Source organism: Callionymus lyra, chromosome 3 (genome assembly GCF_982586985.1).
Source record: "Callionymus lyra chromosome 3, fCalLyr1.hap1.1, whole genome shotgun sequence".
Classification (NCBI taxonomy): domain Eukaryota; kingdom Metazoa; phylum Chordata; class Actinopteri; order Syngnathiformes; family Callionymidae; genus Callionymus; species Callionymus lyra.
In genome coordinates, this window is record NC_141820.1 from 4,390,492 (window position 1) to 4,405,945 (window position 15,454).

At 47.9% G+C, this 15,454-nt stretch overlaps 2 protein-coding genes and 1 pseudogene across 2 annotated transcripts in view; 1 reads left to right on the top strand and 2 right to left on the bottom strand.

Annotated features, from left to right (window-relative positions):
- Positions 1 to 1,767: 1,767 nt before the first annotated feature.
- Positions 1,768 to 4,828, bottom strand: LOC148083059 (uncharacterized; annotated as a pseudogene).
- A 2,304-nt stretch (positions 4,829 to 7,132) lies between these two features.
- Positions 7,133 to 9,787, top strand: LOC148083060 (exostosin-1c-like). The gene is made up of 6 exons (XM_087785735.1): positions 7,133 to 7,234; positions 7,979 to 8,053; positions 8,132 to 8,218; positions 8,275 to 8,435; positions 9,366 to 9,537; positions 9,605 to 9,787. The coding sequence occupies exons 1-6, from the start codon at positions 7,133 to 7,135 to the stop codon at positions 9,785 to 9,787; spliced, it is 780 nt and encodes a 259-aa protein (XP_087641861.1).
- Positions 9,788 to 11,142: 1,355 nt separating this feature from the next.
- The window catches only part of LOC148083061 (uncharacterized), a 32,598-nt gene continuing 28,286 nt past the window's right edge, over positions 11,143 to 15,454 (bottom strand). The window contains exons 14-17 of the mRNA XM_087785738.1: positions 12,930 to 13,103; positions 12,696 to 12,869; positions 12,342 to 12,388; positions 11,143 to 11,908 (exon numbers count right to left, since the gene is read on the bottom strand). Coding sequence (XP_087641864.1) covers positions 11,367 to 11,908; positions 12,342 to 12,388; positions 12,696 to 12,869; positions 12,930 to 13,103 — 937 coding nt within the window. The 3' untranslated portion in view covers positions 11,143 to 11,366. The remainder of the gene's footprint in view (positions 11,909 to 12,341; positions 12,389 to 12,695; positions 12,870 to 12,929; positions 13,104 to 15,454) is intronic.

Here is a 15,454-nt window from a genome sequence, read left to right on the forward strand (position 1 = left end):
GACCAAAGGGGGATTTGTATGTAAGTAAGTTAGTAAGTAATATTTGTATAGCGCTTTTCCTTCATGTTTGATTTTGCTTCCACTAAAAAAACAAAGTAAATTATAATAATTATAATATTATCCATGTAATTTTAATAGTTTCCTTTGGACTAAGACTCAAAGGTGGTGCTCCATTATTCCAGGTATATTCTTAAAATATTACATTTTAATATTTGTTATAACCAGAGTGCTGGTCGTTCTGATCAAATTTAACCTTATATTCACTACAATTCAATACTATCAATACTATCAATACTACACAGTTCTCGCTCAAGTTATTTCTAGAATTAACCTGACAGTTTTCCAGTAAAAAACATACCACTTGAAACAACATTGAGAGAAAACGAAAGTTACGTATGTAACTACGGTTCTATGAGTCCCGGATGACCGCCAGAGGCGGTGCTTCAAGCACTGAATGTATCCATCTCGCGCATGCGCGGTTCGAGTTTAATACCAACAAAGTCACCTGTGACCCCTGATGAAGGGGTATAACTTCCGGTGACATCAGAGGATCTGTTCCTGCAGAATCTTCTCGCGAAGCCACAAGGATTCTGAGTGACAGAACGCTCTGGCGGTCATCCAGGACTCATAGAACCGTAGTTACATACGTAACTTTTGTTCTATTTCTTCCCTACTGACCGCCAGAGGCGGTGCTTCAAGGACTGGATGAGCCATAACAACAAGGTCATGAGGAATCCCAGTACATACCTCATTGAGGGGAAGCAACAGAGTCGGGAAACAGGACCACACCTAATTGATAAGGAGTGGCGACATTCACTCGATAGAACCTGAAAAAAGTGCTTGGTGAGCACCATGATGCTGCCTCACAGATGTCCTCCAGGGGTACCCCGCGTAGGGCCGCCCATGACTTAGACATCGCTCTGGTAGAGTGGCACCTCACCTCGAATGGCAGGGGGTGACCACTTCCTTTATATGCGTGGGTAATAACATCCACGATCCAGTGAGACAGTCGCTGTTTGGAAAGAGCACAACCTTTCCTAGGGCCACCATAGCAAATGAAGAGCTGGTCCGACCGTCTTATACTTGCGGTTGCAGCTACATAGGTTCTTAGAGCCCGCACAGGGCACAGCAGTCTCAACCTGTCTTCCCCTTCCGGGGGAATGAATTGTGCCACTTGAATGGGACGGTTGAGGCTCGATAATGACAGAACCTTTGGGAGAAAAGCCATATTTGGCCAGAGGGTAACCCCTGAGCCGTCTGAGCTCCACCGCAGACATGACTCACTCACAGACAGGGCATGTAGTTCCCCAACACGCTTCGCTGAAGCGATGGCAAGGCGAAAAGCAGTCTTAGCAGAAACCCACTTCAGCTCTGCCTGAGCCAGGGGTTCAAAGGGAGGCAGACACAAAGCGTCGAGCACCAGGTGCAAATCCCATGCTGGGGCACGCTGTGTGCGTGGGGGGCGTAATCGCCACGCGCCCTTTAGAAAGAGGGACACCAGTCTGTGGGACCCCACTGTGTTATCATCTACCCGAGCATGTTGAGAGGAAATGGCTGCTGTGTATACCCTCAGTGTGGCAGGAGACCAGCCACTGTCCAATAGTGACTGGAGGAACTCCAGAATCTTTGGGACTGAACAGTGCACAGGGTCCTCACCCCTGTCTGAACACCATGCAGTAAACAGTTGCCACCTATTTGCATACTGCAGCCGTGTAGAAGGCGCCCTGGCGTTTAGTATAGTGTCGCAGACAGCATCTGAACACTGCGTCAGAAGCGGGTTGGGCCCTGCAGCGGCCAGACCCATAGTTGCAGGCGAAGAGGGTCGGGATGCCAAATCTGGCCCTCTAGCTGAGACAGGAGATCGTTCCTGTCGGGGAGGCGCCATGGTGAGCTGCGGCAGAGCCTGCGCAGCAGTGGAAACCATGTTCTCCCTGGCCAGATGGGGGCTACCAACAGCAGCCTGTGACCCTGCTGGAGGACCCTCTGCAGTGTTGAGAATATCAGAGGTATTGGGGGAAAAGCGTAGAGGAGACCTTCTGGTCAGCCATGCGCAAGAGCATCCTGGCCCAGAGGACTGCTTTCCTCCTTCAGGGAGAACCAGAGGGGACAATGGGTCGACTCCCTTGTGGCAAACAGATCTACCTCTGCTCTGCCGAATGTGTCCCAGATATTGAGCACCACCTCTGGGTGAAGCCGCCACTCCCCCGATGGGGGCTTGCCCCGAGAGAGCAGGTCTGCGACCTGATTCCGGTCCCCGGGCAAATACATTGCTCTTAGGCTGGCCAGGCGTGGAGCCGCCCACAGCAGGAGGTCCCGGGATGCTTGCAACAGCTGTGCAGACCGGGTGCCCCCCTGGTGGTTTATATGCGATACGGTCGACACATTGTCTGACCGCACAAGCACATGTCGCCCTCTCAGGAAGGGAAGAAAGTATTGCAGGGCCATATACACAGCTCGTAGCTCTAGAACATTGATGTGCTCCGAGCAGTCTCGAGCAGACCACAGCCCCTGGGCTGTACGGTTTTGCCACACTGCACCCCACCCTGAGAGGGAGGCGTCTGTTGTGAGGGGAAGGAGGCGGAGGATGTCGTCCACCCGCTGTGGTGAAGGCCAGGCCTTCATTGAAACTGTATCGAGAGTTATCCCGAGAAAAATTTTTCTCTGTGAGGGAACTAGGCAACTCTTTGTAGAGTTCACCCTGAGACCTAGTCGAGACACATGGGAAAGGAGGCTTGTGGTGTCCAGGGTCGCCCGAGACCGGGACGAAGCACAGATGAGCCAATCGTCTAGGTAGGGCAGGATCTTCATGCCCTGCGACTGCAGGGGCGAAAGGGCTGCCATTACAACCCTGGTAAATACCCGTGGCGAAAGGGAGAGGCCGAACGGGAGCACCCTGAACTGAAAATGACGTCCCTGAAAGGGGAACCTCAGGAACCGTCTGTGGTGTTGTGCTATGGCCACATGAAAGTATGCATCCTTCAGGTCTATTGAAGTAAACCACTCCTGCCTGGAGACAGTGCGCAGAACCTCTGCAGGGCTGAGCATGTGGAATCTCAAGACTTTCAGGAACTTGTTGATTCCCCTTAAGTCGAGGATAGGGCGGAGTCCGCCATCTCTCTTTGTAACCAGAAAATAAGTCGAGTAGACCCCTCCTGGTTGTAACAGGGGATCTATCTGCTCGATTGCACCCTTGTCCAGGAGGACGGACAACTTCTGGGTGAGGGTTTGGGCTTTTGCCGGGTCGCATATGATGGTCATCTTGACCCGGCCAATGGTTGGGGGCCGGCGTCGGAACTGAAGCTTGTACCCATTGGTCAAGGTGGAGAGCACCCAAGGGTCCCGGGTGGAAGCAGCCCAATAGATGAGCTGTTGTTGGGAAAAACAGCCGACGGCCGACCCCAATGCCTCAGCGCTGGGTCCCCCGGCCTCGAAAGGCTCTGGGGGTACGACGGACAGTATGTGGGGCCTGAGGTTGCCTAGAGGGCAGCCGCTCAGGGGCTCGAAAAGTCTGTGCCGCCTGCTGAGCAGGCTGTGGGCTTGGGCGCTGAGACCTGAGGTAGCCTCTGGGGTAAGCCTGTGGCTGAGAACGGCGCTGGGGGGGAGCTGGTGATCCCCTAGGTCTGCCTGGAGGAGGCCCACTCCTGCGAAGCCCGGACAGCTGCTGTTGAGTTTGTCTGGCTTGGACAGTTCGTTCAAGTGCCTCTAGCGCTGCAGGTCCAAACAGTTCCCCCGGTTCCACTGGAACACTGCGGAGGGTTCTCCTGCATGCCTCTGTCAGAGGTGATTGTGCCAGCCAAACCTGGCGGCGAGCCTGGACAAGAGTAGACATCAACCGCCCCAGCTCTCTAGACATCAGCGCGAATGCCTGCAGGGAAGCGTCGCTGAAATTATGGACGGAAGCATCCAGTGGGGTCTCCTGTATAGATGCTGATAAAGCAAGCATCAGGTGGGAATTACCTATGCGTCCCATGCGTGCCACTGCGTCATAGGTTTTGGAGAGCAGGTCATCGGTCACCCGACACTGGGAACGAGGACACCTCACATCCGGTCTCAGCGCCTCATCAGGTGAGACAATTAACGCAGCTATTGCCGGCTCAACCGCTGGTATGCGGCCCAACCCAAACTTGGGTGCATCCTGCATGGCTGCCAGGGTCCGGGCGTCTGAGTTTGCACGAGAGAGGGCTCTAGAGTCCCTCCATCATGCATGCAACTCCCTCAAATATTCGTTAGATGGAGGCACAGTAAAGTTGACGGGAGCTGATCCGCGTCTGAAAAAGGCACTGGCCGAAGCTGGCTGAGCCTGCGGGATATCCAACTGCAGGCGAGCCAGGGCCGTACGAATGATGGCCCCCATAGAGCCGTCTCCAGAACCGACAGTAGAGCTGTGGGCTGAAGAACGGGAGGCCGCCGCAGAGGCGTGGGAGGCTACACGCTGTGGTACCACCTCCTCTCCATATTCGGCGAACTCAGTGGCTGAAGCTGCCATGGAGATTATATCTTCCTCCGGTTCCAAGATGGCTGGAGGAGGAGCAGGATCACCCAACTCTCTTTCACCAGTCCCAGACTTGAAGGCCAGGAAGAAGGATCTCATTTGATTAACCTCCTCCGTTAATTGGTCCACCTTGGAAGCAAGTCCGGACTCTCTAACCTTCTTCCTAGAAGTGGGGCCTCTAGTCTCAGCAGCCCGCCGTTTAGATCGGCGGGATTGAGCTGGAGTCTGCCGCTGGGCTGAGGTTAACTGCTCAGGCAACGAAACGAGGCCCAACAGTTGCTCTACCTCAGCAAGTCTGGCAGCCCTTATTCCCCGGGGCATGAAGCTGCAGTTCATGCAGGGATCTTCTGAAAGACCTTCCCTCAGATGCTCGAGACCAAGGCATGAGGGACACATATCATGGCCATCTTCGGGCTGCAGAGAAGCCATACAGACTGAGCAGGAGTGGCCGCCAAGCATGTTAGCAACGAGCAAAAGGCCACACAGAGAAAAAACAACAAACGCTGGGAGCGGGAGCGAAAACACAGCCTTCACCACGAGTGTTACACATATGAGATAGAATTATCACAAACGCTGGGAGCGGGAGCGAAAACAGCCTTCACCAACGAGTGTCACACATATGAGATAGAAGTATCACAGATGCTGGGAGAGGAAGCGAACACGCAGTCGTCACCAACAAGTGTTACACACATGAGATAGAATTATCACAAACGCTGGGAGCGGGAGCAAAAACACAGCCTTCACCAACGAGTGTTACACATATGAGATAGAAGTATCACGGATTCCGGGAGAGGAAGCGAATACGCAGTCTTCACCAACAAGTGTTACACATATGAGATAGAAGTATCACAGATGCTGGGAGAGGAAGCGAACACGCAGTCGTCACCAACAAGTGTTACACATATGAGATAGAAGTATCACAGATGCTGGGAGAGGAAGCGAACACGCAGTCGTCACCAACAAGTGTTACACATATGAGATAGAAGTATCACAGATGCTGGGAGAGGAAGCGAATACGCAGTCGTCACCAACAAGTGTCACACATATGAGATAGAAGTATCACAGATGCTGGGAGAGGAAGCGAATACGCAGTCGTCACCAACAAGTGTCACACATATGAGATAGAAGTATCACAGATGCTGGGAGAGGAAGCGAATACGCAGTCGTCACCAACAAGTGTCACACATATGAGATAGAAGTATCACAGATGCTGGGAGAGGAAGCGAACACGCAGTCGTCACCAACAAGTGTTACACATATGAGATAGAAGTATCACAGATGCTGGGAGAGGAAGCGAATACGCAGTCGTCACCAACAAGTGTCACACATATGAGATAGAAGTATCACAGATGCTGGGAGAGGAAGCGAACACGCAGTCGTCACCAACAAGTGTTACACATATGAGATAGAAGTATCACAGATGCTGGGAGAGGAAGCGAATACGCAGTCGTCACCAACAAGTGTCACACATATGAGATAGAAGTATCACAGATGCTGGGAGAGGAAGCGAACACGCAGTCGTCACCAACAAGTGTTACACATATGAGATAGAAGTATCACAGATGCTGGGAGAGGAAGCAAATACGCAGTCGTCACCAACAAGTGTTACACATATGAGATAAAAGTATCACAGATGCTGGGAGAGGAATCGAACACGCAGTCGTCACCAACAAGTGTTACACATATGAGATAGAATTATCACAAACGCTGGGAGAGGGAGCGAAAACACAGCCTTCACCAACGAGTGTTAGACATATGAGATGGAAGTATCACAGATGCTGGGAGAGGAAGCAAATACGCAGTCGTCACCAACAAATATAAAAGAATCTACTTCAGTAGCTGAAAAAACAGCAATATAAATGTCGGGAGAGGGAGCGAAAACACTGCCGTCACCAAGAGAAATCGAAATACAACCAAAAGCGATTACAACAGGTTGTACCGATATATAAATATTTAGTGTACAATGTTGGGAGAGGGAGCGAAAACACTGCCGTCACCAAGAAATCAAAAGTACAACCAAAGTGAGTACAACAGGTTGTACTGGTATTCATTGAATATAAATATAGAGTACGATGTCGGGAGAGGGAGCGAGTACACTTCCGTTCACCGAAATAATCAGAATACAACCAAAAGCGAGTACAACAGGTTGTACTTATATTCAATGATATATAAATATAGAGTACAATGTCGGGAGAGGGAGCGAGTACGCCTCCGTTCACCGAAATAAATCAAAATACAACCAAAGCGAGTACAACAGGTTGTACTGATATTCAATGATATATAAATATAGAGTACAATGTCGGGAGAGGGAGCGAATACACTTCCGTTCACCGAAATAAATCAAAATACAACCAAAAGCGAGCACAACAGGTTGTACTTATATTCAATGATATATAAGTTTAGAGTACAATGTCGGGAGAGGGAGCGAGTACTCTTCCGTTCACCGAAATAAATCAAAATACAACCAAAAGCGAGTACGACAGGTTGTACTGATAGTCAATGATATATAAATATAGAGTACAATGTCGGGAGAGGGAGCGAGTACGCTTCCTTTCACCGAAATAAATCAAATACAACCAAAGCGAGTACAACAGGTTGTACTGATATTCAACGATAAGAAAATTGGTACTCAGCCAAACGATGACGATCTCCGGAAGTGTCCACGGCGAGCCGCTACAACTTCTCCGCGTCAAAAGTTCGTTGCAGTCTCTGGAGGGCGAAAGTTTCGCAGCTCCGACAGAAGTCGCGTGACTACCGGCAACGAAAGAGCTAGTCCTTGAGCTAGCTCGGTGACATGCTACTTGCGCAGCGAGAAGATGAAAAGGAACAGATCCTCTGATGTCACCGGAAGATAAACCCTTCAGGGGTCACAGGTGACTTTGTTGGTATTAAACTCGAACTGCGCATGCGCGAGATGGATACATTCAGTGCTTGAAGCACCGCCTCTGGCGGTCAGTAGGGACGAAATAGAAATATATATATATATATATATATATATATATTAACCCCTCCTTTATTTGAACCGTTTTCTTTTATTGAATCATCTTATATATATATATATATATATATATATATATATATATACGTGGATGATGAATATATACCATATAAGTTCAATATTGTTGCATACAAAATATTCTTTTTAACCAAAAATTGTTAAAAAATGTACAAATGTTATTTAACTCTTGACAAAATCAAAAAAAACTTTTTAAAACTTGTTTTATTAATTAATTAATGAAATCTTACCATGAAAAGATCTGAAAGTCAGAACCAGAATTTTAAAATGATCCTGAAACAAACTAATGCAGAGATTTAAGAATCGGAGAAATGTGAGTTCTTCTACGAGAGCGAATCAGAATTCTGGCTGTTTTGTATGAACTGAAGGCGAGACACATCCTTCTTGTTGAGACACCAACATAACCTTGAGTAATAAATAATAACCTGAGTTTTCTGGGATGTTATTGAACGCCGACATCATTCCTGCAGATCATCATCATCTGGAACAGTGAGAAAGCTCCGCCCATGTCGGTTCCTCTCACGGTGACGGACGGCAGACGGAAGGTAAGAATCTCGTCCTCTCTGTGACAGGTGTGTCGCTCATGTCCTGACTTTCCCCGATGGCTCATGTTTGTGTCGCAGGCCTCCAGTCGGTTTCTACCTCACGTTGCCATAGAAACGGAAGCTGTGCTGAGCCTGGACGAGGACACGGTTCTGCTGACCAGTGAGGTTTGTGGACACGATGGCGAGAAGGAGGAGCTTCAGGATTGACTCTTGTCGTTCAGGTCAACTTCGCCTTCCTGGTGTGGAGGAGCTTCCCCGAGAGGATCGTGGGTTACCCGCCCAGGAGCCACTTCTGGGACCCCCTGAAACACGCCTGGGGCTACACGTCCAAGTGGACCAACGACTACTCCATCGTGCTGACTGGAGCTGCCTTCTACCACAGGTGACCACCTGAAGAACTTCTTCCATCTGAGGCCGACGTGGAGCTGTTGTTCGTCTAGACAAGTCTCAATAGTCTCCGTTACAGACGCTCGGCATGTGCTGCTGTCAGCTGGACCTCCATCAGAGCCACAGAGTTCAAAACAGGCTGAAAGTAAAGTCGCTCCAGCTCAACGTGTGGTTCTCTCTTCACCATGTCGAGGGTGAACATCTCCTGAATCCAGGGTTCCATCATCTGAGCTCTAGTCCATCATCACGTCATACTGCGACATGAATGAAGCTCATCACGGCAGGAATAAGATCCACGACTGACACATCAAGCGTTTTATAAACTGTTCAAACACTTAAACGTCATCATTAAGAGAAGAATCTCAAGAATAAACCATGATTTCACAGATAATTCAGCAGAAGAACATGAGCCTCTACAAGTCTGTCCAATAAAATAAAAGAATGACACAAACGATTTACTAACATTAAAAAGTCAATCAAACACATCAGTTGCACAATAAAATAAATGAATAAAAGAAAGTGGATTTTGATCAAAAACAATATCATCAAAAGTTTTTTCAAAACAAAACATTTATTTCAATAAAAAATTAATTTAAACATTTTTCCTTTATTTGAACCGTTTTCTTCTATTGAATCATCTTTTTGAGTTTAAGCCTTAATATCGTAAAACATTAATTCTTTAATCCTAACGTTTCTATAATAAAAATATATTTTTTTAAGTTGAAAAGCTTGGAAGTAGTTTTGTATCGATTGTTTTTATGTTTTACTGAATAATAAAGAAACAAATGTTCAGACGTTAAAGGTTGAACTTCTGATGTGATGGACAAGAAGTCTGTGAGTCTGAAGCGACCTCTAGTGTTCGCTCTGAGAACAGCAGTTTCATAGGACTGTGGTAACATGTTTCAAACTCTGCATATGTTCGCAGGTACTACCACTACCTGTTCACTCATTACCTGCCCCAGTCCCTGAGAACTCTGGTGGACCGCTCGTGCAACTGCGAGGACATCCTCATGAACTTCCTGGTCTCTGCTGCGACGCACCTGCCGCCAATCAAAGTGGTCCAGAGGAAGCAGTCCAAGGAGCTCCCGGGTCCACAGGTGGGCGCTCCTCTTCCTGAGATCCTGCCGATGCTCTTAGTCTCACCACCTTCTCTTGGCTCACCAGGGCACCAGGACGGTTCCTTGGGTCGACCCCGAGCACTTCAGTCAGCGGCAGGAGTGCATCAACACCTTCAGCTGGTTTGGCTACATGCCTCTGGTGCACTCGCAGCTGCGCCTGGACCCGGTGCTCTTCAAGGACCAGGTGTCCGTGTTCCGCAAGAAGTACAAGGACCTGGAGAGAGCGTGAACATGGGAGACAGGACTGGAGGCTGGACCAGACGACAGACCCTGGAGGACTGTCTCTGGAGCCACGAGTCCAGATGAAGAAGAACTTCTAGAACTTTCTCTGAAGCCTCGTGACGGTTCTGATGTGTGTGTGTGTGTGTGTGTGTGTGTGTGTGTGTGTGTGTGTGTGTGTGTGTGTGTGTGTGTGTGTGTGTGTGTGTGTGTGTGTGTGTGTGTGTGTGTGTGTGTGTGTGTGTGTGTGCGTGTGTGTGTGTGTCAGAACTGATGGTTGTCGATCAAAGGAGGTGATTCCACAAAAGGTTCAATAAATAAATAGATTCTAATCAACTCTGGTGTTTGATTTAACCCTGTCTGACCTCACATCTACCTGTCTGACCTCACATCTACCTGTCTGACCTCACATCTACCTGTCTGACCTCACATCTACCTGTCTGACCTCACATCTACCTGTCTGACCTCACATCTACCTGTCTGACCTCACATCTACCCGTCTGTCCTCACATCTACCCGTCTGACCTCACATCTACCTGTCTGACCTCACATCTACCTGTCTGACCTCACATCTACCCGTCTGTCCTCACATCTACCCGTCTGACCTCACATCTACCCGTCTGACCTCACATCTGCCTGTCTGACCTCACATCTACCTGTCTGACCTCACATATACCTGTCTGACCTCACATCTACCTGTCTGACCTCACATCTACCTGTCTGACCTCACATCTACCCGTCTGACCTCACATCTGCCTGTCTGACCTCACATCTACCTGTCTGACCTCACATCTACCTGTCTGACCTCACATCTACCTGTCTGACCTCACATCTACCTGTCTGACCTCACATCTACCCGTCTGTCCTCACATCTACCCGTCTGACCTCACATCTACCTGTCTGACCTCACATCTACCCGTCTGACCTCACATCTACCTGTCTGACCTCACATCTACCTGTCTGACCTCACATCTACCCGTCTGTCCTCACATCTACCTGTCTGACCTCACATCTACCTGTCTGACCTCACATCTACCCGTCTGTCCTCACATCTACCTGTCTGACCTCACATCTACCTGTCTGACCTCACATCTACCCGTCTGTCCTCACATCTACCTGTCTGACCTCACATCTACCTGTCTGACCTCACATCTACCTGTCTGACCTCACATCTACCCGTCTGTCCTCACATCTACCTGTCTGACCTCACATCTACCCGTCTGACCTCACATCTACCTGTCTGACCTCACATCTACCCGTCTGTCCTCACATCTACCTGTCTGACCTCACATCTACCCGTCTGACCTCACATCTACCTGTCTGACCTTCTTTCTAACCTTTTATTGTGAAGTGACCTTGAGTCTCTTGAAAGTTTTAAAGCAAATGTTTTATTAAACATGATGAACATCATGAGTGACTCGTGCTCCACTGAACTTCAAGTCTTCAGTCGACTCAACAAGTGATGAAAGAGTTTCTTCAACAACATTCAGATCAACACGTTTGTTTCAGGAGCAGATTTCTTCCATCATCACTGTCAGCACTTTAATGATGATTGACAGCAGCAACACAAGTGTGTTGGAGGAACACACTCACACACTCAGGTCACACACACACACTGAGGAACCAGAACCAGGAACCTCTGTGAGTCCAAATCCCAGGTACAAAGGTTCAGTGGAGGTGAAGAAGGTGTGGAGGCGTTTCTGTCCATCAGAGGAGACACTGAAGAAGCTTAAATATCCAGGTTCACTTAAGTTCATCATCATTCCTACTCTGTGAGAAACTTCTTGACTCTTGATGACAGTTTCTTTCTTATCGTGATAGAATTTATATCCTTCATCATCAGAGCAGCTCAGACTCCAGGAATAACGGTTCTGTCCAAACTCAGACTCGTCTTCTTTCCCTCCGTCTCTTCTGAGAGTCAGTGCGATAGAAGCTCCTCCTCTCCACTCCAGCTCCCAGTAACATGGTCCAGTCACAGCTTCTCTGCTCATCACCTGAAGACACCGGTGGAATCTGTCGGGATGGTCCAGATAATCCTGATCCTGCGGCACAAGTTCCACCGTCCTGTTGTCCTTGGACAGTAGGAGGCGCCGGTGTGCTGTGTCCGGGTCCAGTGAGAGTGGACGGAAGTCTGAGAGAAGAAGACACGAGAGGTGATGATGGTGGAAGAACTTTCACTTCAAGACAATCATGGACTCCGTGTCCCAGCAAGCCAGGGAGGGCTGCTCTGTTTGTTGACATCTAGTGGAGATCATCATCAAAGTGAAGTCAACAGTCTTCTGAGACTGGGACCACCTCCAGAGAAGAACCAGGAGGAACATCCCAGAATCATCATTTGATTGACACCAGTGTGTCCATATCAAGTCAGCAGCTAAACTAGCATGAAGCTAACATGATGTTTCTTCATGTTCTTGAAACATCTCTGTGTTCATCTCCACCATCATCCTGGACTTGATGAAGCTCCATCAGCAGATTCAAGTGTAACAACATCTCAACATCACAACTGCTCCACTAGAAGCTGATAGAGTCAAGGAGTTCTCATCCATCAATCAAATCAAACTTACACATCTTCAGTCCAGATGTTAACCTCTGTGGTCCACAGTGATCCAGCCTGGAGGAAGAAACATTGAGAAGATCAGATTCATTTGACTTCAGATGCTGCTAAGTGGACGTTCTTTCATGACTGTGTGGACCACAACAAAGATGGATCTAGAAACACTCGCTCAGTCTCCACTGTCTCCTTGTTCTTCCACTGGTGTCCAGCAGGAGAACATGGAGAAGCTCTGAGAGTTGGATTCATGTGCTCAGTTCAGATGAAGAGTCTGAGCAGCGTCACACACTCACATCTCTCTGCTTCTGATCACATGTTCAGTAGATCTTTGGAGCTCAGTCAGTGAGTTCTGCTGCTCCGTCCATACCTGAGAGTCTCCAGCCTCCAGTCTGGACTCTCCAGTCCAGCAGACAGCAGCTCCAGTCCTGGTCCTCCTGGATGATTGAAGCTCAGGTCCAGCTCTCTCAGATGGGACGGGTTAGATGTCAGAGCTGAGGCCAGAGAAGAACAACCTCCTGCTGAGATCTTACACGCTGACAGACTGTAATGAAGGAGAAACAGTTTCATTAAATCAGAAGAACTGAAGACATGATGTTCTGACCTGAGAGTCTCCAGGTGACAGTGTGGACTCTTCAGTCCAGCAGACAGCAGCTCCACTCCTGGATCCTTCAGGTCGTTGTGACTCAGGTCCAGTTGAGTCAGACTAGAGGACGGAGAGCTGAGGACTGAGGACAGAAGTGAACAACTTCTCTCTGACAGTCGACAGTTGATCAGCCTGTGAAAGAGACGGAAACGTCAACAAGAGACTTTTTCTCTATTTTGCCTTGAAAGCCTTGATTGGAGGAAACACTGAACTCTTGACGTTCATAAGATCATCACATGATTGTGTGAACATTTGAAGACTTTGATTTCAATCAAGATCAACTTGATCAACACATGAAATAATGAAGTTTTCATCAGTTCAACACTTGATGTATAAATGATCACATGACTCACTGTTGTGAGAGGATTGATGTGTGTTTGTGTTTAATGTCAGTGTTAGTGTTAGTGTTGTGTAACTCCACTCACACTGTTGTGTAACTCCACTCACACTGGTGTGTAACTCCACTCACACTGTTGTGTAACTCCACTCACACTGGTGTGTAACTCCACTCATACTGTTGTTGTGTAACTCCACTCACACTGGTGTTGTGTAACTCCACTCACACTGTTGTGTAACTCCACTCACACTGTTGTGTAACTCCACTCACACTGTTGTGTAACTCCACTCACACTGTTGTGTAACTCCACTCATACTGTTGTTGTGTAACTCCACTCACACTGGTGTTGTGTAACTCCACTCACACTGTTGTGTAACTCCACTCACACTGTTGTGTAACTCCACTCACACTGTTGTGTAACTCCACTCATACTGTTGTTGTGTAACTCCACTCACACTGGTGTTGTGTAACTCCACTCACACTGGTGTTGTGTAACTCCACTCACACTGATGTTGTGTAACTCCACTCACACTGGTGTTGCGTAACTCCACTCACACTGGTGTGTAACTCCACTCACACTGTTGTGTAACTCCACTCACACTGGTGTTGTGTAACTCGACTCACACTGTTGTTGTGTAAATCCACTCACACAGGTGTGTAACTCCACTAATACTGGTGTTGTGTAACTCCACTCACACTGGTGTGTAACTCCACTAATACTGGTGTTGTGTAACTCCACTCACACTGGTGTTGTGTAACTCCACTCACACTGGTGTTGTGTAAGGTGTTGTGTGACTCCACTCACACTGGTGTTGTGTGACTCCACTCACACTGGTGTTGTGTGACTCCACTCACACTGGTGTTGTGTAACTCCACTCACACTTGTGTTGTGTAACTCGACTTTGACTCGTTGTGTGACTCATATTGTTTGACTTGTGTTGTGTGAGTCCTGTTGTGTGACTTGTGTTGTGTGACTCGTGTCGTGTGACTTGTGTGACTCGTGTCGTGTGACTTGTGTTGTGTGACTCTTTTTGTGTTAGTTGTGTTATATGACTTGTGATGTGTGACTTGTGTTGTGTGAGTCATGTTGTGTGACTCGTGTTGTGTGACTTGTGTAGTGTGACTTGTGTTGTGTGACTTGTGTTGTGTACTTGTGTGACTTGTGTTAGTTGTGTTGTGTTACTTGTGTCTTGTGAGTTGTGTTGTAGGACTCGTGTTGTGTGAGTCGTGTTGTGTGACTTGTGTTGTGTGAGTCATGTTGTGTGAGTCGTGTTGTGTGACTTTTGTTGCGTGAATCATGTTGTATGACTCGTATTGTGTGACTTGTGTTGTGTGACTTGTGTGACTCGTGTCGTGTGACTTGTGTTGTGAGTCGTGTTGTGCGACTTGTGTTGTGTGACTCTTTTTGTGTTAGTTGTGTTATATGACTTTAGTTGTGTGACTCGTGTTGTGTGACTTGTGTAGTGTGACTTGTGTTGTGTGACTTGTGTTGTGTACTTGTGTGACTTGTGTTAGTTGTGTTGTGTTACTTGTGTCTTGTGAGTTGTGTTGTATGACTCGTGTTGTGTAACTTGTGTTCTGCAACTTGTGTTGTGTGAGTTGTGGCATGTGAGTTGTGTTGTGACTTTTGTTGTGTGACTCGTATTATGAGAGTCATGTTGTGTGAGTCGTGTTGTGTGACTTTTGTTGCGTGACTCATGTTGCATGACATATGTTGTGTAACTTGTGTTGTGTAACTTGTGTCGTCTGAGTTGTGTTGTGACTTTTGTTGTGTGATTTGTGTTGTGTGAGTTGTTTTGTGTGACTCGTGTCGTGTGACTTGTGTGGTGTGACTTGTGTTGTGTTAGTTGTGTTGTGTGACTTGTGTTGTGTTAGTTGTGTTGTGTGACTTGTGTCGTGTGACTTGCGTTGTGACACTTGTGTTGTGTTAGTTGTGTCATGTGACTTGTGTCTTGTTGTCTCGTGTTGTGTGACTTTTGTTGCGTGACTCATGTAATGTGAGTTGTGTTGTGACTTTTGTTGAGTGAGTCGTGTTTTGTAACTTGTGTTGTGTGACTTGTGTTGTGTGATTTGTGTTGTGTGACTCGTGTTGTGTGAGTCGTGTTGTGTGACTCGTGTTGTGTGACTCGTGTTGTGTGAGTCGTGT

What these genes read in the sequence shown, in the direction of transcription:
- LOC148083060 (XM_087785735.1), top strand. Translation starts at nt 7,133, where the DNA reads ATGACGATCTCCGGAAGTGTCCACGGCGAGCCGCTACAACTTCTCCGC. An exon ending in CGGTTCTGCTGACCAGTGAG is followed by an intron (nt 8,219 to 8,274) that starts GTTTGTGGACAC and finishes CTTGTCGTTCAG; the next exon opens with GTCAACTTCGCCTTCCTGGT. An exon ending in GGAGCTGCCTTCTACCACAG is followed by an intron (nt 8,436 to 9,365) that starts GTGACCACCTGA and finishes ATATGTTCGCAG; the next exon opens with GTACTACCACTACCTGTTCA.